Source organism: Fulvia fulva, chromosome 1 (genome assembly GCF_020509005.1).
Source record: "Fulvia fulva chromosome 1, complete sequence".
Classification (NCBI taxonomy): domain Eukaryota; kingdom Fungi; phylum Ascomycota; class Dothideomycetes; order Mycosphaerellales; family Mycosphaerellaceae; genus Fulvia; species Fulvia fulva.
In genome coordinates this window covers 9,426,086-9,445,180 of record NC_063012.1, presented here as the reverse complement: position 1 = coordinate 9,445,180, position 19,095 = coordinate 9,426,086, and the positions used below count along the sequence as shown (strand labels likewise).

At 54.2% G+C, this 19,095-nt stretch overlaps 10 protein-coding genes across 10 annotated transcripts; 5 read left to right on the top strand and 5 right to left on the bottom strand.

The window, feature by feature from the left end:
- Positions 1–611: 611 nt before the first annotated feature.
- CLAFUR5_01934 (uncharacterized protein) lies at positions 612–1,873 on the top strand (the record flags this gene model as incomplete). The annotated part of the gene is made up of 2 exons (XM_047901082.1): positions 612–1,225; positions 1,282–1,873. The coding sequence occupies 2 exons, from the start codon at positions 612–614 to the stop codon at positions 1,871–1,873; spliced, it is 1,206 nt and encodes a 401-aa protein (XP_047756297.1).
- Positions 1,874–2,677: 804 nt separating this feature from the next.
- On the top strand, positions 2,678–3,220 carry CLAFUR5_01933 (uncharacterized protein; the record flags this gene model as incomplete). Its single annotated transcript, XM_047901081.1, has 1 exon — positions 2,678–3,220. The coding sequence occupies one exon, from the start codon at positions 2,678–2,680 to the stop codon at positions 3,218–3,220; it is 543 nt and encodes a 180-aa protein (XP_047756294.1).
- A 290-nt stretch (positions 3,221–3,510) lies between these two features.
- Positions 3,511–5,893, bottom strand: CLAFUR5_01932 (Chromatin structure-remodeling complex subunit sfh1; the record flags this gene model as incomplete). The annotated part of the gene is made up of 2 exons (XM_047901080.1): positions 3,511–4,080; positions 4,133–5,893. 2 exons carry the CDS (start codon positions 5,891–5,893, stop codon positions 3,511–3,513), a joined length of 2,331 nt encoding a protein of 776 aa, XP_047756295.1.
- A 594-nt stretch (positions 5,894–6,487) lies between these two features.
- On the bottom strand, positions 6,488–7,669 carry CLAFUR5_01931 (uncharacterized protein; the record flags this gene model as incomplete). Its single annotated transcript, XM_047901079.1, has 1 exon — positions 6,488–7,669. One exon carries the CDS (start codon positions 7,667–7,669, stop codon positions 6,488–6,490), a length of 1,182 nt encoding a protein of 393 aa, XP_047756292.1.
- A 1,492-nt stretch (positions 7,670–9,161) lies between these two features.
- On the bottom strand, positions 9,162–10,354 carry CLAFUR5_01930 (uncharacterized protein; the record flags this gene model as incomplete). Its single annotated transcript, XM_047901078.1, has 2 exons — positions 9,162–9,867; positions 9,921–10,354. 2 exons carry the CDS (start codon positions 10,352–10,354, stop codon positions 9,162–9,164), a joined length of 1,140 nt encoding a protein of 379 aa, XP_047756293.1.
- Positions 10,355–10,927: 573 nt separating this feature from the next.
- On the top strand, positions 10,928–11,725 carry CLAFUR5_01929 (uncharacterized protein; the record flags this gene model as incomplete). The annotated part of the gene is made up of 1 exon (XM_047901077.1): positions 10,928–11,725. The coding sequence occupies one exon, from the start codon at positions 10,928–10,930 to the stop codon at positions 11,723–11,725; it is 798 nt and encodes a 265-aa protein (XP_047756934.1).
- Positions 11,726–12,119: 394 nt separating this feature from the next.
- On the bottom strand, positions 12,120–12,882 carry CLAFUR5_01928 (2-hydroxy-palmitic acid dioxygenase MPO1; the record flags this gene model as incomplete). The annotated part of the gene is made up of 4 exons (XM_047901076.1): positions 12,120–12,614; positions 12,665–12,724; positions 12,774–12,797; positions 12,850–12,882. 4 exons carry the CDS (start codon positions 12,880–12,882, stop codon positions 12,120–12,122), a joined length of 612 nt encoding a protein of 203 aa, XP_047756933.1.
- Positions 12,883–13,398: 516 nt separating this feature from the next.
- On the top strand, positions 13,399–15,647 carry CLAFUR5_01927 (ATP synthase subunit alpha, mitochondrial; the record flags this gene model as incomplete). The annotated part of the gene is made up of 8 exons (XM_047901075.1): positions 13,399–13,470; positions 13,668–13,822; positions 13,881–13,937; positions 13,991–14,111; positions 14,172–14,667; positions 14,726–14,758; positions 14,816–14,954; positions 15,008–15,647. 8 exons carry the CDS (start codon positions 13,399–13,401, stop codon positions 15,645–15,647), a joined length of 1,713 nt encoding a protein of 570 aa, XP_047756772.1.
- A 1,374-nt stretch (positions 15,648–17,021) lies between these two features.
- Positions 17,022–17,385, top strand: CLAFUR5_01926 (uncharacterized protein; the record flags this gene model as incomplete). Its single annotated transcript, XM_047901074.1, has 3 exons — positions 17,022–17,195; positions 17,251–17,280; positions 17,338–17,385. The coding sequence occupies 3 exons, from the start codon at positions 17,022–17,024 to the stop codon at positions 17,383–17,385; spliced, it is 252 nt and encodes an 83-aa protein (XP_047756761.1).
- A 1,031-nt stretch (positions 17,386–18,416) lies between these two features.
- On the bottom strand, positions 18,417–18,821 carry CLAFUR5_01925 (uncharacterized protein; the record flags this gene model as incomplete). Its single annotated transcript, XM_047901073.1, has 1 exon — positions 18,417–18,821. The coding sequence occupies one exon, from the start codon at positions 18,819–18,821 to the stop codon at positions 18,417–18,419; it is 405 nt and encodes a 134-aa protein (XP_047756548.1).
- Positions 18,822–19,095: the final 274 nt, after the last annotated feature.

The following is a 19,095-nucleotide window of genomic DNA, read 5'->3' as shown; positions in this document are numbered from 1 at the left end:
ATACTGATGGATGCCTTCAATGTCAACGCTCATCCGGGTTTCCAACACTTCCACCAATGTACTTTTGCGGTGCCTACCTATGATACCACTTTCGCACGGATCAGATGACGTTTGAGACCGGTCGGCTCGTAATGATTTGCATGTCCGGAGCTATGGTACTCTTTCTCCCTCCGATCGAGGGCCATGGACGAAGGCATCAGCTGACTATGCAAGAGCCAGACGATCTTTTGACCACTACAGGAGCAGCAGTAAAGCGTAACTATCACTAAAGAAGTGGAAGCACTTTACCGCGCCTCGCCTCGAACGCATCAAAAGTTTTCAAGGTACTGGGTCTATATCGCAGCGCTCGCTGCTACTTCTCTCCGAGAGCACGGCGGCAACCTCTTCGACTGACCGCCCTCGGAGTCGAGTCCCACTATAAGACGTCACTATCTAGCTAGTCGTGCAGACAGACTTCATGTTCCCCGCAACCTGGCAGTCTCCCAAATCTGAGCTACTCATCATGTTCCGGCCAAGCTCTGGTACCTGACATCTTATGCGAGCCAAGTAGTCATCTCCAACTTCACAACCAGTACAAAAAGTGCTCAAAACTGGCTCACTGTTAAATCGTGATGCTGTCGCACTATCCGCTCCTTTCCTTCGTCCCGGCTGCTCTCGCATACTTCGACACATCCGGATTTCGCCCGTTTGGACCTGGCTACAATCACGGTGCATATCCAGAGGACTATGGCGTGACAGGACCCCCACTCGACGCGGTGCACGACTCACAGAACGCGCCTACTGGCCTGGCCGTGGACGACGACCACAGAGTATACCTAACCTACCCTCGTAACTCAGGCCAGACACCCAACAACGTGGTGATCTGCACAACCTTCAATGATGAGGAACCTTGGCCAAATGCTGCGTTTCAGAACTGCACAGAAGACCAAGACCCCTCAACATGTTTCGTCAACGTGCAGAATATAGTTCTGGACAGCATAGGCCAGCTTTGGGTGGTGGACAGCGGCATTCCTTATACAGCTGAGCCAGGTAGCGATGCTCTCTATGGAGGGGCGAAGATCATGTCATTCAACCAGTCGGGCCAGCACATCCGCACCTACATCTTAAGCCAGGATGTGCTCGCGCATGGTATGAATGCGAACGACGTGCGGATCAACAACACGCTGGGCACCAATGGCTACGCTTTCATCACCGATGAGTCTACCACAATTCCTCAATTCTGGCCGTCAATCTAGAAGATGGTAGTACCGTACGACGACTGTTCAACACCTCCGTGGTCAGAGCTGATGAAGGTTATGTTGGTTCGTACGATGGGGAACTGGTGTATTGCTGGAACGGGACGCAGAGGAACTTCTGCACAACAGGCGCTGACGGTATAGCACTTGCAAGCGGAAACTTCTACTGGGGGGTTCTCGCTTCCAGGAGATTCTATTACGTCCCTCAAAGCATTGTCATTGATCCGAATGCCACCGACGCAGACGTGCTTGCAGCTGTCCAAGATCCGGGACAGTGCGCATCGGAGCAAGCAGGCTTCACTGCAGATGATCTTGGACGTGTCTACATCTTCGCTTCGGAGCAGAATGCGATCTACTATGTCGATACTCAGCAGTCGGAAGTCACGGAGACGGTGAACGATACTCCTCCAGGTGGCTCCGGTCTGGTGCCAGCAGAGAACTATGTTGTGAAGACGCTGGTTCGAAATGGAATGATCCAACATGCAGACTCCGGTGCGATCAAAGATGGATGGCTATACTTCGGTACGAACCAACTGAATTGTCACCGGGTAGGCAGTACAATAACACCGATGCACGTCGCGGTCCCTTTCGTTCGTTCAGGGTATGGATTGATGGACGAGGGCCTGCAGCGTAGATAGTCAGAGCACAAGACTTGAGGCAATAGCTGTAGCTTGTTTCTCCCACGGATGCCTGAGCAGTGGCGATCCGTCATTGCACTTGTCAATGTGGTGTGTGGTTATGCAGCCGACGCCAAGCGAGCTCCACTTTTCTGGCCGAACCGGGCTCCTTCCCCATTGTCGGACTCCAACCTCCCCGGGCCTGCCTCGACAATAGCAACTCTAATTGAAGATGCGATTGTCCCGGTCGTCAAGCACCCACACGCGCCCTGCACCATACACCAGCAGCTGCTGTATAGCACAGGCTTCGTATGGCAGCGCGAGGGCGCGACTTGCCAATGGGCAATCCGCAAGTTCCCCTCCGTCGCAGGGCGTGACTGCCGTGGGCTGCCAGTTTGTGGCACATGCATGCATGACACGACCCTCAATCTACAATAGCAAACGCGACAATAGCACTTTCAAGCTTCAGCACCACTCCTGCCACTATTGACATTTTCCAATTGTCGTGCTGCAACTCATAAGTCTGCAACTTCTCTTCGTCTCACCGCTGACTTCTCTTCTGTCATCAACATTCACATTTCGAGTTCACGAAGGTTCACTACTATCGCGCAGTCTGCTTTCTGAAGCAAACTTCCGCCTGTGAGGCAAGATACTCGGCTTCCCTGCGTAGAGAACTTCGATCACCCGGCTTCAGTAATTCCGTTTGGCACATCTCATCACTGTGCCACTGCCTATTCAAGACACCGCAGCCAGTCAGACATCGAGCTCTGCTGCACCTCCTGGTCTCCCGGCACCCGATCACCTCACCACAACAAGTGCAGCACAATGGACTCCATCGCCCACCTCACCCAGAAACTCCTCCGAGAGCGAGCCCGCAACAATCAACTCCCAGAAACTGCACCACCTCCCTACTCCGAATCAGACATGGAGGACTCTGACGACGACGACGACGATCAAGACGAGGAAGAAGCTGAACCAGTCAAGCTCACCATCAACTCCGCCCACCGGATCCACGGCTCCAACAACCTCGTACCCACCTCCTCAACCCCTCTGGCCGACGCAACCAAATTCAGCACACTCCTCCTCCACGCCATCAACCAGATCAACGCCGCCAACGCCAATGCGAGAGACTCGCGACGACGGCCTCTGAAGGTCAATCTGACGATCAACTGTGGTCTGGAGATTGTCGGGGATCGGAACGTAGTTGGAGCGGTGGGAGTCAAGCCGAAGGTGAATGTCGGGGGAAACGCTGTGCCGAGCTCTGTGGCTGCTGTCGCTGGTGCGAAGCGTAAGGCGGAGGATGCTGGCGAGGATGTGGCCGAGCCGGAGATGAAGAAGGTCGCCACGGGCCAAAGCATGGAGGAGTGAAGGACGATACGCGACGGTGATTGCATGTGGGCGTTGTCCATCGAGGGAGATTTTGTGGAAGCTATGGTGTCATCATGTTTGGGATTTGGCGGTCCGCTAGCGATCGAGCGCTTGCTTTTGGCATTGCTATTTTATTTCAAAGTCAGCTGGGTGCGCAGCTGGACGATGGTAGTAGTTACGACATGATCGGAATACTCTTCTCATCATTTCATCGCCGCACATGCAATCTCCCTTTCGCCACGCTAAAGTGCAATAGTGATACAGGTCATCCGAAATAGAGCAGCAGTTGCTCACTTCTGTGGTGAGTCGATGCTGATAGCCGATGGTGTTTGCTGCAAGGTGGACTGCCGCTGCCCATATCCTGCGCTCAAGAAGCTTCCCACGCCAGCCGCCCCGGGATAATTACCGCCACTGCCTCCATGCCCTTCCGCGGCCAGTCTGCGCTCGCGGTATTTTCGTCCATTGATAATGTTCTGTAATCGTTTCCGTTCGCGTGGTTCAGTGATCTTCGTCCAGTCGAGGTCTTCGCCAGGTTCTGCATAGTTGACAATATCGGCCATGGTTGAAGCACTTATTTGACCTTGGCCACCCGAAGAGGCACCAGTGTACAAGTGCGATGAAGGATTCAGATCCTCGCGCAGTGATCGAGGCGTCTGAGTTGGTGTCAGTGTCGGGAATGAAGCAATGTCTGACTGAAGATGTGTCGATTGACGTGGCGGAGGCGCCGCTGCTCCTGGTCCGAATTGCGGCATATGAGCTTCACGAGATCCTTGATTCTTCTCGTGGTAGAAGAGGCGGTGATTCCAAGGCGGCAGTCGCTTGTCACGCTCGTATAGTAGTCCACAGTTGTTGCAGAGAGTCTGTAAATGTTGTCAGCAATTTGAATTTGTATGAGGTTCCAACATGACTTACTCGAGGCCCTGCAGGACCATCGCGAACTCCCCAGATGGCAGCACCCCAAATGCAACAGTGTGAACAGCTCCAATATTGCCGCTCCCCTTCAGACAACTGACTCGTCGTGCCGCCGAAGCCCGCGACTTCTGGCGTCTCCCGTCCAGCAGGCGACAAGCTTCTGAAGCGGCGCTTCTTCTTTGCCCGCTCCCCACGACCCATGCGTTCATCGTCCGCCCCGCCATTCGTTTGTGATGCTCCAAGCCCGCCAGAGAAATAGTCTCCCAGACCACTGCTCTGTGCTTGCAGCGAGTAGTTGGTTGTGAAGCGCGCCGTTTCTCTCCGTTGTCGTCTGATCTGTCGTTCACGGTCTCCTTCTCGCCTCTCGATCTCGTCTTTGCTCAATACTTCAAGCTTTGGCTCCCAGTCTACGCCAAGTCCGTCCTCGTCGAATCTCCAGCCCGCTCCAACGCCAAGTGCCGATTCTGCGGTGCCATGATATTCGCAGGCCTCATTCTCGATCACACCCCAGCCGTCGACGCCACTGCCGACCACCCCAGCCAACGTGCCATTATTGTCAATCATGTCCTTCTTCAATCGCAAGCTCGCCTCGTAGATAGCATGGGCCATGTTAGGAACCCACTCTCCGGGCAGTCCAAGATCAGCACAGGTCTGCTTAGCAAACACTTCCGGGAATCCTGGAGGGTGAAGCAGAGACCACTCGAATTTGTCGGTGTAAAGCTTGTTCTGATGGTTGATTGACAGTGTGATAATGCAGCGATGCGTGTCCGGTGGATTGAGAGCTGACGATGCCGAAGGGTCCTTGGGCAATGGTTGCGCAGTAACAGCTAAAGCAGAGGTCGATAGGCCGTTGGCCATGGGACTGGGAGGGTCGGACGATGTATTGTGGCCATTCGTGAGTGGCAGCTGCAGAAAGGCGCCGTTTGGTGTTTCTGCTTGCAGAGGTGTTGACGAATGCTCTCGTGACATTGCAGGCCTCAACGACGGCGTCGGAGCATTGGTAGTGGGCGGTGCAGGGTTAGCTGCCTCTGGTTGGAAGAGCGGGTGTAGTGCAGTCGCAGCATGTTCCTCCAATTGCAGCCGTATTTGCTGTGCAATCTCCACAATCATGGCTTGCTTTCTCATGACCGGGAAGTCCAGCTCGTCCACGAAAGTCTTCGCGAACATGTCTGGCGTGATCAGTGCCTCGTGGAGGTTCCAGAGGAACTGATCCTTGAGTCGATAGGGCGGCGTCGGCTCCGGGGCCTTGTACGCGGGCAGGTTCTCGTCAATGCCAAAGTCTTTGGCGTTGTTGGGCGTAGGCAGCGCGGCTTCAGGCCTGAAGGGCGCGACCTCAAGGTCGATCTTGATGGGTATGAGGGTGGTGGGCAGAGCAGACTGCACGTGCATCTGTCGCTCTGTCAGAATGCGCTTTGGCTTGCCCATCCAGTCGCGCCAAATGCCCTGCACATCGACCGGCGCATAGATGTCCTTGCCCAGCTCTTTGGCCTTCTCCGCCAGCGGGTCTGGTTCGCGCCGCTGCTGAGCCGTGCGCAGGCCTGTCGCGCGTCGAGGGCCGTCCGACTCGTCAATGCTATCATCGTCAAACTCCTCGGCGTAGTTGATGGCGGTGGTGCCTCGTTTGGTGGTGCGCACGGGAGGGAGGATGGTTTGTGGGACGACGGGAGTCAACAGCGAGTTGCCATATGTGCGGATGCGCGGCGCAAAGCTCGACACGAAGGCCTGCGGCGCGTTGACCCGGGTCGAGTTGACAGCGGACATGGCGGTGGTGCTGGTGCTAGTGGTGCAAGCAAGACCGCGCGGGTCTGCCGCTGGTGGTGGTGGGTGGTGGAGATCGCGCCGTGTTGTGGTGATGGTGTTGGCAGAATCGGGGTCGCAGTGTGCCTAAGCAGTGCTCTGTGGTCGCCGAGCTAGACCTTCACTATGAGCCGGTCTGCGCAAAGTGTGGTGAAGGGGGATGCAATGCGATCCAGAACACGCTTGAAGCTCGAATAATGTCGCGAGGAGGGAAGACGTGCATCTGGCAGCTCAGACCCACCGTCTATGTTTTAGGGTTAGCTCCGAAAACAGCAAGCCTGAGACATCATGTTCACAGCAGACACCAGACAAGAAGACAACATCGAAACAAGAAGTGATCCCAAGTCGCAATTGCGACATTACATTACTATCAAAGACTCCCAAAACGCCTATTTCCATGCCCGATCTGTCGATATGCATGCTTGCATGCTACCCAACCCATATTCCAGGCTCAAAGGCCACACCAAACGCCGTGCAAATGCAAAATGCTCATTCTATGCGTAATGCTCCATCAATGCGTCAGTCATGTACACTAGCCGTCAGTGCGATCAGAGGAGCTTAAGCCCCATAGTTGCGTGCATGTCGTCGAACGTGGACGTTGCTGTCAGATCGCTTCTGAATGCTGCTATTCTTGCACTGCGTCCCTGCGGCGACAGCCTGGTAGATAACCTTGCCGTGGCCGCAGATGCCGAACTGGCTGGCACCGTTGCAAATGAGCTCGCCGTCGCTCGCACAGGATCCGCTGGAAGCTCCAGAAGAGCTGCTTGAGGACCCAGTTCCGATAGGCGCTGCGGCAGACCCTGCTGTAGATCCAGGGCCGAACACACCTTGACCAGAGGACACAGTCATTGTGGGATATGAGGTTGGGGCGGATGTGTAACCCGGAGCGCTCGTGCTGGATGCAACAATAGAGCTTGCTGCCGAAGTTGGCTGTGTCTCGCTCAATGCTGGCGAAATGGTCTGGACGTTGCTCGTTGCTGGCGTACTAGTCTCGGCAGGTGCGCTGTAAGCTGCGCCATCATTTAATGTAGCACTGCTGTAGCCCTTCACACCAGACGTTTGCGCAGCCGCCTTTGCAGCACAGCCCGAACCAGTTGCGGATTTAAGGTTGGTGGAATCCTTGAGAACATACTCGCCCGGGTACGGAATGATCAAGTCAGTTGAGTCCTGACTCTTGCAAGTGTCGTCCATATTCACGAAGTAAGGATTTGGTAGACTCTCGTATTTGTCCGATGAAGTTGAGCCCCCAGTAACGGATATCGGGGCACAGTTCATGTAGATTTCGCGGTTGCCAATGCGATTATGCCAAATCCAGGCAAATGTGACAGTCGTTGATGGTATGGAGTCAGGAATCGACCACGTAAAAGGGTGGGAGCCAGCATTACCATCGGCACTGACCGGACAGCCGCCTTCGAAGGCCTGGATGAGCTTCCATGTGCTTTCTTTCGTGGGAGCCTTGTCCAGGCTAATGGCGAGCTGACAGGTACCGCCACCGTGTGACGCTTCGCCCGTGAAGTTGAGGACCTGCGGCTCACCGACAACCATATGGTTCATGGCTGTGATGTCGTAGACTCCGCTTCTTTGTTTGCAGGGGAAGTCAGAACCGTCAGAGGCAAGCGGTGAGTTTGTGAGGGTCTTCTGCCCGAAAGGTACAGGAGAGTTGATGACCATGTGGCAGAAAGCAGTGGTGGAGAAGAGCAGCGCAATGCATGCGAACGATGGAATGCTGCTGAAGACCATGTTGTTCGCTGTCGAAGGAACGCCTGTCTGTGGTTGTCCGAGTATGGTGACGACTCTAGACCGGCTAGAGTTGATGTTGCTGAAGAGTGTTTGTTGCTGATTCGTTGCTTGTGTTTTCAAAGAGCGTAGAAGCCGGGCATATGCAGATGCTCGGTGGTGTGGTCAGTAATGATCGAAGGGATGAGGGGAAACTAGAAGTGTCGCGACTGAAGAACATTTATGTAGACTGGGGCGCTGAATACAACAACGCGCATTCACTGTACAACACAATCTGATTGTGAGACAACAATAACGCATTGTGAACAGAGATCCATGAGCCGGGACAAGGACGATTCGAATTCGTCAACTTGACGTTCACCAAGCACGACTATTGCGTGAATGAGTCTTTGTAGCTTGTGCACGCTGATTCGCTCTGGCTTCGTGTGCAGCCGTGGACAATGTTTCATGCGGGTTGGATAAGCTTTGGAGAAGCTTTCAAGGCCGGCCTTCTGTAGAGGCACACTGTGTTGCACGCTCAGTGGCCATTGTTTGATCTGCATGAAACAGTAAACCGTCCTGCAAAGTGTCAACGAACCTAGTGAGGCAGCTAGAAAATCAGCACTTCAGTAGTTTCACAACTCCTGTCCGCGGCACAAGCAGACTCTTTCCACAGCGTCCCACGAAGTTCCGACTTGGTCGACGCTGAAGGGCTTCTTGCGGTGTTGTCCTGCCGTTGGCGTGCACCTCTCAAAACATGAAACGCGAAGTCGCATAGTGCGACAATTTACGCGCCACGCGTGATGTTATCGTGCTGCGTGCGCGTGCTTCCCGCTACCGTTGCCGTGTTATCCAGTGTGCCAGCTGTAGTGGGACGCGATCGTTGTGGTTGCGCGTCCTAGTTGCTCGATATCTCGACATGGTTCACCAGTGATCATTGCTTTGGATGGCAAAGAGGTGAAGCCCACCGCTTTACTTGTTGACACGCGACTTCACGTGACTTGGTGAAGATGGGCTTCTGTGTCGACATCAGTCAATCGCTACCGAAGACTTTTCGTGGCCTTCGGTCTTTTTTGACTTGGAGACGCCCCTCCGATCAGTATTCACGCTGGATTGTCGAGCTGTCGCCTTGCCGGCATGATGCCCTGCCCAAGCAATGTAATGTAATGGTATGCCGGAACCCTTCGAGCACAATCGCTCTGCTTAGAACAAGACAGAGTGCTGAGTAGCGAGACAATCTTATTCGCCAGATAGCCCTCTTATGTGGACCGTGACTTGGATCCACTTCGTGGTTCAAGCAAGCTAGTGCCCGGACAGATGTTTCTGTCGTAACATCGCCTTCAGTAAGCCCGGGATGCTGCTAGATTTTCCGACCAGAAGCCAGATTGATCAGACGCAACCGCTGACGATGTTTCTGCCCTGGCTTCCATGAGACTACAGCGTAGGTGGTAGTCTAGCAGCCTTCCCTGACCGTACTCGTAGTGTAGCCTGAGCGATCTGTTTAGGTAATGGGTCCTTACCCGGTATTGTTTCGCGCGCCTGTTCGTCGTTGATTACGGCGTTCAGCACGAGCCTCGTTATGGTCGAGAAGTTTGCCGTGAAAGATGTCCGGACCGAGTGAGGAACTGTTCAATGCGCGAGGGAAGATGCCGACGTACAGGTTGGTGCTGAGCTCAGCATCGTATAGATAGCGCTGGGCTATGAGTTCCCATTTGTTACTGGTTTTGACGGAAGGTACCTCGGTATCATGTTGAGATGCGTTCGTCCAAGACAGATACGCTGGCATGTACTGAGACAAGACTGGTCCAATGCTGCCGTCGTACGCAGGATATAATTTAGTGTTGGCCGTGGACTCTTGAAGAGCTTGCAACACGTTCTGTCGTATTGCTGCACGTAGATTGAGATCCATATCCTCACGCCGCAGTCTTGGTGCCTCGAAAGTCACCTGCCAAGACGTATTACTCGCAGGAGGTGCGATAGGCAGAACATTGCCTCCTGCAGCCACCGCACTCGCGATTCGAGAGACCTCGGCACTTGGTCCTTTGAGAACGATACTTGTCGCATTCGAGAGCTTGGTCCATTCATTCGTAACGTAGCTGCCGAAAGCCAGACTGTCAAACGCTGGGCGAGGCACAGGCAGTGGCCTTGTCATAGATGGATGAATCTGATCGAACGTCACCGAGATAGCTGCTGGGGCGAATACAGCTGCTATCGGAAGCAGCCTGATAGACCAGTCAGTGAAGCCTGCAAGTGCTACGCCAGTATTGGAACATACCATGCTGTCAAGGCTACCAATGTCAACAGTGGATACCTGTAGTATGTCGAAATGCAGAACAAGGATCGTACATCCTCCAGGGCGGCATACCAGTGATCCAAGGTCTCGATCGTAAAAGCCCGAGTGCGATTGGCTCGGAAGAATAGCTGAATGTATGCAACAGAAGCACACAAGACGAGGCTTGCCTTGAACACAAAGGCAATGCTTACGCCAGCCACCGAGACCAGTTGCCGCTGTGTCGCTTGTACTCCGATGATGCTTATCGATCCAGCAGATACCTCTTTGCCGTGGAGAGACTGGTAGAAGCAATGATGACCAATGGCGAGCGTAACACCCACCAGAAAAGAGCAGAGCAGCAGTGTAGGTGTTTGCCAGTGTAGGTGATTGATCTTTCTCGTCATCGTAGATTCCGTAAATCGGTGGGAGGGACACATGTGCTACAACGCCCCCGCGCACCTTAAGCATGATGAGCACCATGCTGTGCCGCGACATTCGCTGGATTCTAGGCGCTTAGTGGCAGCTCATCTCTCGCGCATAGTCGCAAAATGAGGCAACGTTTCGCGCTTACGCTGCCAGCGCGTACACATTGCATTGTATTCGCAGCGTTGTCGGGCCACTGTAGAAAATCCGTTCGGAGCATTTTCCAGCAAGGCCTCGAAGGAGGAAGGGATCCTTGAAGGGAGGCCGGCAGGTGCGCTCTTCACGCATTCAGCTTTTGCCATACATGTAAGCTCTGGCGGATTTGGTTCGAGGCCATGTCGAATATCCGCGCGTCAACGACAATCGCTCAGCGCGCAACCATTGTTGTGATGAATGGGGTCCGAAGTGGAAGAATTGAGGAAGTCATTGCAAGGTGTTAGTAAGCACCAAGACGAAGTTCACTTGCTTGCTTCGATCAGGCTCACATGCGATACACAACGACACACCACCGCGAGCACACTATCGGCGTCGCGACTCTGCCACCAACATGATACTGCGATAATACATATCTCTCATACTTCGCGATCATGTCGCAAGCACACGATATCCACCGAGCTCTGCTGCGACCCACCATCATCCACACTCTACGCGCCGCAGGCTTCCACAGCACCAAACCTTCGGTTCTGGACACACTCGTGAACCTGGCGGAGCGCCATTTGATGGCTCTGGCGACCGCGACTGCGCAACATGCACTATCCAGCCACAACGATCCAGTGCCGACCATCACAGATGTGCGCATGGCGCTATCCGACTGCGGCGTGCTGATCCCCCTGGACGATCCTGCAGAGCAAGCATGGAAGGAGAGACTGCGAATACCTCTCACGGAATTAGCCGCGCCAGAGAACGGAGGTCGAACGCGCGTCGTGGCGGAAAAGCGCAAGAGGGAGGATGAAGACACCAGAGACATACGAGACTTCACCAGATTCTACGACTCGACACAGTTCAGAGAGATCAAGCGGGTGGCCGCGCCAGAAGTGACTTCTGCGATGCTGCCAGCTGTCGGCGTGGGAGGTGGCGTTGTGCGATCAGAGGACTTCCTTACGATACTGAAGAAGAAGCACAGCAAGACGGGGGATGACCCCAGGCTACAAGGCACAGTACTAGGAAGATCAGCAGACAGCAAGGACCTGGTGGTAGAGGGTGGATCGGTCCAGCACATACGAGACTGGCGACCCAGGAACAAGGTGGAGGAACGACCTGCGAACATGCAACCTCCAACAGTGACCGCGAGAGATGCTTCTCGAGCCACGGAGATCGAGGATGATAGTGCGACTAGGTCCACGGAGGAAGGAAAGGCCACTCAAGAAGTTACTTCTGCGGCATAGGCCGGCTCGATCCACCAGATCAATGAAATGATATCTTTAGCGTAGGCGTTCGGGGAGGAGAGGGATGTCTCGCAATTACGGGCAACCATTGTATATTACCAAGCAGACGGAATCGCAACGCCAACAGAGAACAAAGGTGGTTGCAAGGACATGTGAGATACCTTTACACCTCTTGCTATACAATGCCACATGCCATTCACCCACAAGAATCGCCTATCCCGCAATCATAACTTTGGCTGTGAAGACCCGCCTCCCTGATGCTGCAACCACGCCATCTTCTGAGCCTGTCGAGTCGTGTCTTGGGCAAACTAAAATCTTCCTTGTAGTATCGTTGTTGCGGCCGTGATCCAAACATGTGCGACTGAAGATCCATCTGTCGTGAGGTCCAGAGCCCTTACTTCGCATGGCCATTGGTGACGTCCTTCGCTTTGAGATCACCATTCGCTTGCTGGCCCTGCTTCTGAGCCTTGAACTTGGCAACTTCTGCCTTGATAGCAGTATCCAGGCGTGCCTTTAGTTCTGGCCTATAGCGGAATGCGAACAGTATTTCCAGCCAGACGAAGAACGGGGCGAGAAAGATCGCCTGTACCAGATTGTCCAACAGTGCAGGAGCTCGGCCCTCGTAGACTCCGTGTCCAATGAACTGCACGACCCAGGAAAAGATGTGAACGCCGATGGCAATGTAGTTGGCCTTCATGCCGTGTGTTGAAGTCAGGTGGTTGGCGTATGCTGTTCCGCCCAGGAGAAGAGGTGCCAGCATTGCGCCTGCGACTGGTTCCATGAGGACGTACAAGGATGAGTACAGAAAGCAGGCGATGGTTCCGAGGTTATACGGCAAGTATGGGATGGACAGCCATTCCGGGGCTGATACAGCGGGAGTATTCGTTCCCTAGCCGTAAGGTCAGTGCTAATGTGTATCATTGGAACTTCGTTACACACGAAAAGGAACCCCGTCAAGAGCAGTATCGGCACAAAGGTTATGTGGATACCAATGTTGACCTGGGCATGTGAGCAAAGGTTAAAATGCGGTCGGATCATCAGTTGGTACCGGATCATGGTGGTAAGAACCATACTTTAGAATATCAGCATCGACTGTGATACATGTCAAGGACAGTGGCGCATACGAAGAGGAGCTGTTTTTCAAGGTTCAAGGCCATGATTGAAGATGTTGCTATGGAGTCTGTCAGAACGATCTGTTCGCGAAGGAGATGGATCGGTCGGCATCGACTGGTGTGAAGTGTGTGAGCGAGGAAGAGTGAGGAGAGGGTGATCAAGCTGACGAGGTGGATGCGAGATGTGAGGAGCCAAAAGACGCGGCCAGTCACGACCGCCGGGCCAAATATTGCTTGCTTCGAGGCCTGCGCCGCGATCTGGCAGTCGATGTAGATGCTGGCTGCAACAGATATCTGTAGTCCGTCCTAACCGTGTCCGTATATCTATACAATCGCGTGTGGAATCGAGGTTGCCGTGACGCTGCAGTGGCCAGGCATTTTGTCTGCGTCGGAGCAGATCGGCTAACTGGCAGCACGGACGCTGTGGGACGGAAACTGGCAAGCTCAAGGTCTTCACACCACGACATCTCCCATCCACCACCCACTCCCCACTCTTCCATCCATCTACAACACGCTGTGGGAGCGGCCGTAATCACACACAGCTTCCAGAGTACCTCCACCATGTTCAGAAACGCGATCCGGACGAGCGCTCGCGCGGCCGGCGCCCTGTCCGCTGGCAGCAGAATCCAAGCGGTTAGTACCACCTCTTGCGCCCGCGACAGAGCTCCAATGCCACTCCGAAGCACCAGCAGTGGCCTCAATGGGGCCCAGAGCCACTGCGGACCGCGTTTTGAGGCGGTATTGGAGCTCCTCTGGAGCTGTGCAGACGTGCCCAGCGCCCCCGGGCCAGCTCAGGGACAAGCGCGCTAACATCATCTCTCCATCAACAGCAGCGCACTGCACCCGCCGCCGTCAACGCCTACCGTGGCTATGCCGCCGACACCAAGGCCTCGCCGACCGAGGTCTCCTCCATCCTCGAGCAGAGAATCCGTGGCGTGCAGGAGGAGTCGGGTCTCGCCGAGACTGGCCGAGTTCTTACTGTCGGGTACGATGAAACACGAATGTGCAGCGACACATGGTACAGCGGCTAATGCGCACAAAAGTGACGGTATCGCACGTGTCTACGGCATGAGCAACGTCCAGGCTGAGGAGCTGGTTGAGTACGTACAGCGCAAGGGCCTCTTCGTGGCAACACCGGGCTAATGACAATCAGGTTCGCCTCCGGTGTCAAGGGCATGTGCATGAACCTCGAGGCCGGCCAGGTCGGTGTTGTGCTTTTCGGTTCCGACAGATTGGTCAAGGAGGGTGAGACCGTCAAGCGTACCGGAGAGATTGTGAGTATCTTCATGGCAGACGCCAAGCGTTGGCGAGATCAGCTCTGACCACAACATCAGGTCGATGTCCCAGTCGGCCAGGAGATGCTCGGCCGTGTCGTCGACGCTCTTGGTAACCCAATTGACGGAAAGGGCCCAATCAAGACCACCGAGCGTCGCCGTGCCCAGATGAAGGCCCCCGGTATCCTTCCACGAAAGTCTGTCAACCAGCCAGTGCAGACCGGTCTCAAATCCATCGACGCCATGGTGCCCATTGGCCGTGGTCAGCGTGAGTTGATCATTGGTGACCGTCAGACTGGTAAGACTGCCGTCGCCCTTGACGCCATGCTCAACCAGAAGCGATGGAACAATGGCACCGACGAGCACCAGAAGCTCTACTGCATCTACGTTGCCGTCGGTCAGAAACGATCCACCGTGGCTCAGCTCGTCAAGACACTTGAAGAGAACGACGCCATGAAATACAGGTACCCTAACGTTACAGTCTCGTGGTCGAATTCTGCTGATCAATTTTCAGCGTCATCGTCGCCGCCACCGCTTCTGAGGCTGCTCCATTGCAGTAAGTCTACATCAAACTGCATTACGCATTGACGGCGACACTAACAGGAGGACCACAGGTACATCGCGCCTTTCACCGCTTGCTCCATGGGGTACGTAATTATACCACAGCACTACGCCACGGTTCCATGACACGATGCTGACTTTAGGGGATTCTAGTGAGTGGTTCCGTGACAACGGAAAGCACGCCGTGATCGTATACGACGATCTGTCCAAGCAGGCCGTCGCCTACCGTCAAATGTCTCTGCTCCTCCGTCGTCCACCAGGTCGTGAGGCCTACCCAGGAGAGTGAGTCAATCCACCGCAGCACCGACTTCTCGGCATTTACTGATCTCTCGCAGCGTCTTCTACCTCCACTCGCGTCTTCTCGAGCGTGCCGCCAAGATGAACGACAAGTTCGGTGCCGGCTCCCTCACCGCCCTCCCAGTCATTGAGACCCAGGGTGGTGACGTGTCTGCCTACATTCCAACCAACGTCATTTCCATCACCGACGGCCAGATCTTCTTGGAATCCGAACTATTCTACAAGGGTATCCGTCCAGCCATCAACGTCGGTCTCTCTGTCTCCCGTGTCGGATCTGCTGCCCAGCTCAAGTCCATGAAGCAAGTCGCTGGTTCCCTCAAGCTCTTCTTGGCTCAGTACCGTGAGGTCGCAGCTTTCGCACAATTCGGTTCCGATCTTGATGCCGCCACCAAGCAGACTCTGAGCCGTGGTGAGCGTCTTACCGAGCTCCTGAAGCAGAAGCAGTACCAGCCAATGGCCGTCAACGAGATGGTACCACTTATCTTCGCTGGTGTCAACGGTTACCTCGACAGTGTCCCAGTCAACAAGATCCTGCAATGGGAGGCTGACTTTCTTAACCACTTGAAGAGCAACGAATCGGCCCTTTTGGAGCAGATTGACAAGGACGGTGCGCTCAGCAAGGACCTTGAGGGCAAGCTGAAGGAGGTTGTGCAGAGCTTCACCAAGAGCTTCTCGTAGACTTGCTAGACTTGTTTAGAAGGGGTCGTGTATAGTACAAAAGAAAGGCAAGCTTGAGCTCTCTCTCAGACAGAAGAGATCCATTGCCGCTTGAGTGCCAAAGGAAGAGAGCAAAGCAGCAGCAGAAGCATGTAGATACGCGATTAACTTGGTTTTCCTTTGTCGTTAAGCCATGTGTGTGATTGACATGACTCCCATTACAATGCCAAGTCGAGAAATGCTCTATGGATGTCCCAGGGCTGATGAAAAAGTTCTTTGCCGCCGAGCGCGTCGCTGTCTTCGCTACAGACTTCGTTGCTTCAACATGCCGGCGTGCCGAAGCAATGCGTGGACATGGCAACCTGTGGGAGGCGCTCGCGCTCGCGCGATGCTAGATGTAGGTCAGGATGAATAGTACTCTACGGCAGACTTCGGCAGGCTAGCTAGCTGTGTGAGTGACCTGGGCGGCAATCAATTCTGTCAACAGCACTTGGTCATGTCTGGCTTGATATACTTGAGAGAGAGGCATATCGGTAGGATCTGTAGAGGCATCTATGGTGATACAACGAGAGACTCGTTGGATAGCATAGCTCCCTCTGCAACTTGCTAGTGATGCATCGTTCTTCAACTACGTTTTGTGGGAGGCGAGTAGGTCCTGAAGATCAGGGTAGGATCACGATCCTGGAGATCAAGACACTTAGGATGTACCACTACTTGCTATTGCTCGTGTCGATGGGGCATTGACGGCCGAGCAATAAATTGCCTGACACACGTTGTCGCATGCTCGCTTGTAGGCTCGGATAGACGATAACATGACGGATCTGAGGGAAGTGGATGTAGTAAGAAGAGGTAGGTGATCTGAGGTCGTAGCGAGCCTAGAGTGACGATGATATACTACCCCCCAGACCGATGCCCGTTGGTATAACGGATACAGGCAGGACATGTCCCAGTCTTGAGAGGTTATCAACACGCAAAAGAAGATGTTGTTGATAGTATGCTGTAAGGTTTGGTATGAACATACCACGACTGTTTGCATTGTTAGTAAGAAGCTCGCAAGGCTGACGATTGTAGTAAGAAAGCACTAACCCTTAAGGTGATGTCGCTTTGCGAAGCTAAGAGCCCTACCCGGTAGGTCTAGAACTAGTATCTCCTAGCATCAAGGGGTTTCGTGAGGTTCTGCCGAGGTAGGGGCAAGAGGCTGGATCGAAGGCGCCGACGAGGTCGTGTCCAATAGGGTAGCGGATCAACATAATTTGGAAGGATAGGCTGTCGACAGTGAGGAGAACCTGGCAAACCATAAAGGATTAGAAGATTATAGATAAGGACTAGCCTTCGACCATAAACCGGCCATCGAGCCAAATATCGCTACAGTAAGACCTTACACGGATTACAATCATGAAGACCTTCTTCGTTACAATCACGCTCATAGCGTCAGCAGCTGCGACTGCTCTCATGACTCCAAAGCTGGTGGGCTTGAGCGGGTACCAGGAGATGCGTCTTGAGAAGCGGACGGACATCGCAGCTTGCATTGCATGCGGACTTTCATTCTGCATTCCGTCACCAGCTTGTGTAAGCTCAATATTTATGATATGCCTGCTTTGTAGCAGACCGCTTACACTGTCAGGATGTGTGTCCATGCTGCTCGGGAGACAAGGTAAGCATAGATATTAGATGATGTAGAACAGATTGGTGTGATTGATCCTGGAAATAGTGCACTAATGAAGGCTCGAAGCATGAAGGCGCAGCTGGCCTGGACTGAGTGTGGGACTCCCGTGTTGCTGGAGGACAGTGATTGTTTATTCCGGTCAGCGGAAAGAGGAAGCTGGTATAGCTCTAATGAGAAGCAGTACGAACCTCGCCTTCGCTCTTGCTCGGCGCGCTGCTTAGCCTCTTCACGTCCCCGTTACTCTTTACATGAGCGCTGTTGTACTTGCACGGCCATTCGATTTGTCGCTTAGCCTATATTGACGATGATCTACCCCCAGGTCGATGCCCGTTGATGTAATGGATACAGGCAGGACGCATCCCAGTCTTGAGAAGCTATCAACACGCAAAAAGAGTGCAAAAAATGAAAGGTCTGAAGACTTTGTATAGGAATAGCCGAAGGAGGGCTGGATGAACGTTAGTCACTGACAGACACACCACAAGCTGGTTGAGTGAACATACGCTCGAACCCTCGACCTTGAGGTTTTCTCGCTTGAGAAGCTAAGAGCCACACGCTCTACCGATTGAGCTACCCCGGCAAGGGTCGCTGTTGATGGAGGGAGACGAATGGTAGTGGAATAAGTAGCTGTGAAAGAAGTCTTTGTGAAGAGATCCGTAGCGCCGGCGCGGTGCCGATGTTGGTCTGTGCGAACGTCGGCAATGGGAGGGATCCATACGGTATCCTTGAATCCGGGAAGCGTGAAATCGGTCTCTTCGTATTGGCCAGATGTTGGGTTCGATGCCTGTTCGTTCTCCGTAACAACATGCCCGTTCTACTGCGCTCTCGTTCACGGCTCCAATTTGACCGAGGACTCCCAAAGTAACGATGCAACCGTCCAGTTCCAAGGCCCCACTGGAGCATCGGGGCCTTCAGCGTTTCAGTAGCTGTGACGGGCACGTCCAATGGAGACGGAATAGCACCTCGCGATCGCATGGGTATTGCTCGTCCTTGTTCACTGCGGCGCTGAGCATAGCTGTACAAGCCGGTGAAAGGCTGCGACTGTAGTCTCGGCCCGTTCCTCTCCTATGTTGGCATACTACGGCATGGTATGGATGTGTTCGTATCGTGGTGCGCCGTGTCGATGTTCATGACGGCTGCTTCGTTGCAACGGGACTGTTGTCGTCTGACGTCTGCTCTCGCGTGGAGTTCATCGTTCCGGTCTGTTCGCGTGCCCTACTGACCTTGTCGAATGGTGTCTTCCGGTCGTCGATCTGCATGAACAGCACTCCGTAGGCGAGAACGAAGACGATGCTGCCCCACTGTGCCAGCTTGACGCCCTTGGTCCAGTTCGGTCGCGCCCACTTCAGCTTCGACCTCCTCCTATATCGTCGCTCGAGGCGGAACTGATGCTTCGGGGAGAGCTGCGTGAAGTCCGGTGGCCATGTTCGCTTGCAGCGGTATGGATTCGTCGCGAGGGAGAAGGGGAACTTGGGCGCGAACTCTGGCACTTGGGGCGCCTTGCGGAACAGGCCGGCGAAGAGGCTGGCCATGTCGAAGGAGGGTAGATGTACTTTGGGAGATGTACCTTGTGCTTGACGTTGTGAGAGGAGGCTGCTGTAGGTACCTAGTCGTGCTAGTACAGATGGATGTACCTGGGCAAGGTGCAACACCTCCACACTCCATTCGCGGGACACGTTCCGCTGCAACCAAAACTTTGGAGCTCTCAGTAGAGCACAGTCACAAACACTGCCGCACGTCACACACAGGGTATCTCTCCCTCTCATACCGCCTGACTCACCACGTCGCTCCTTCGCTACCTCTCCA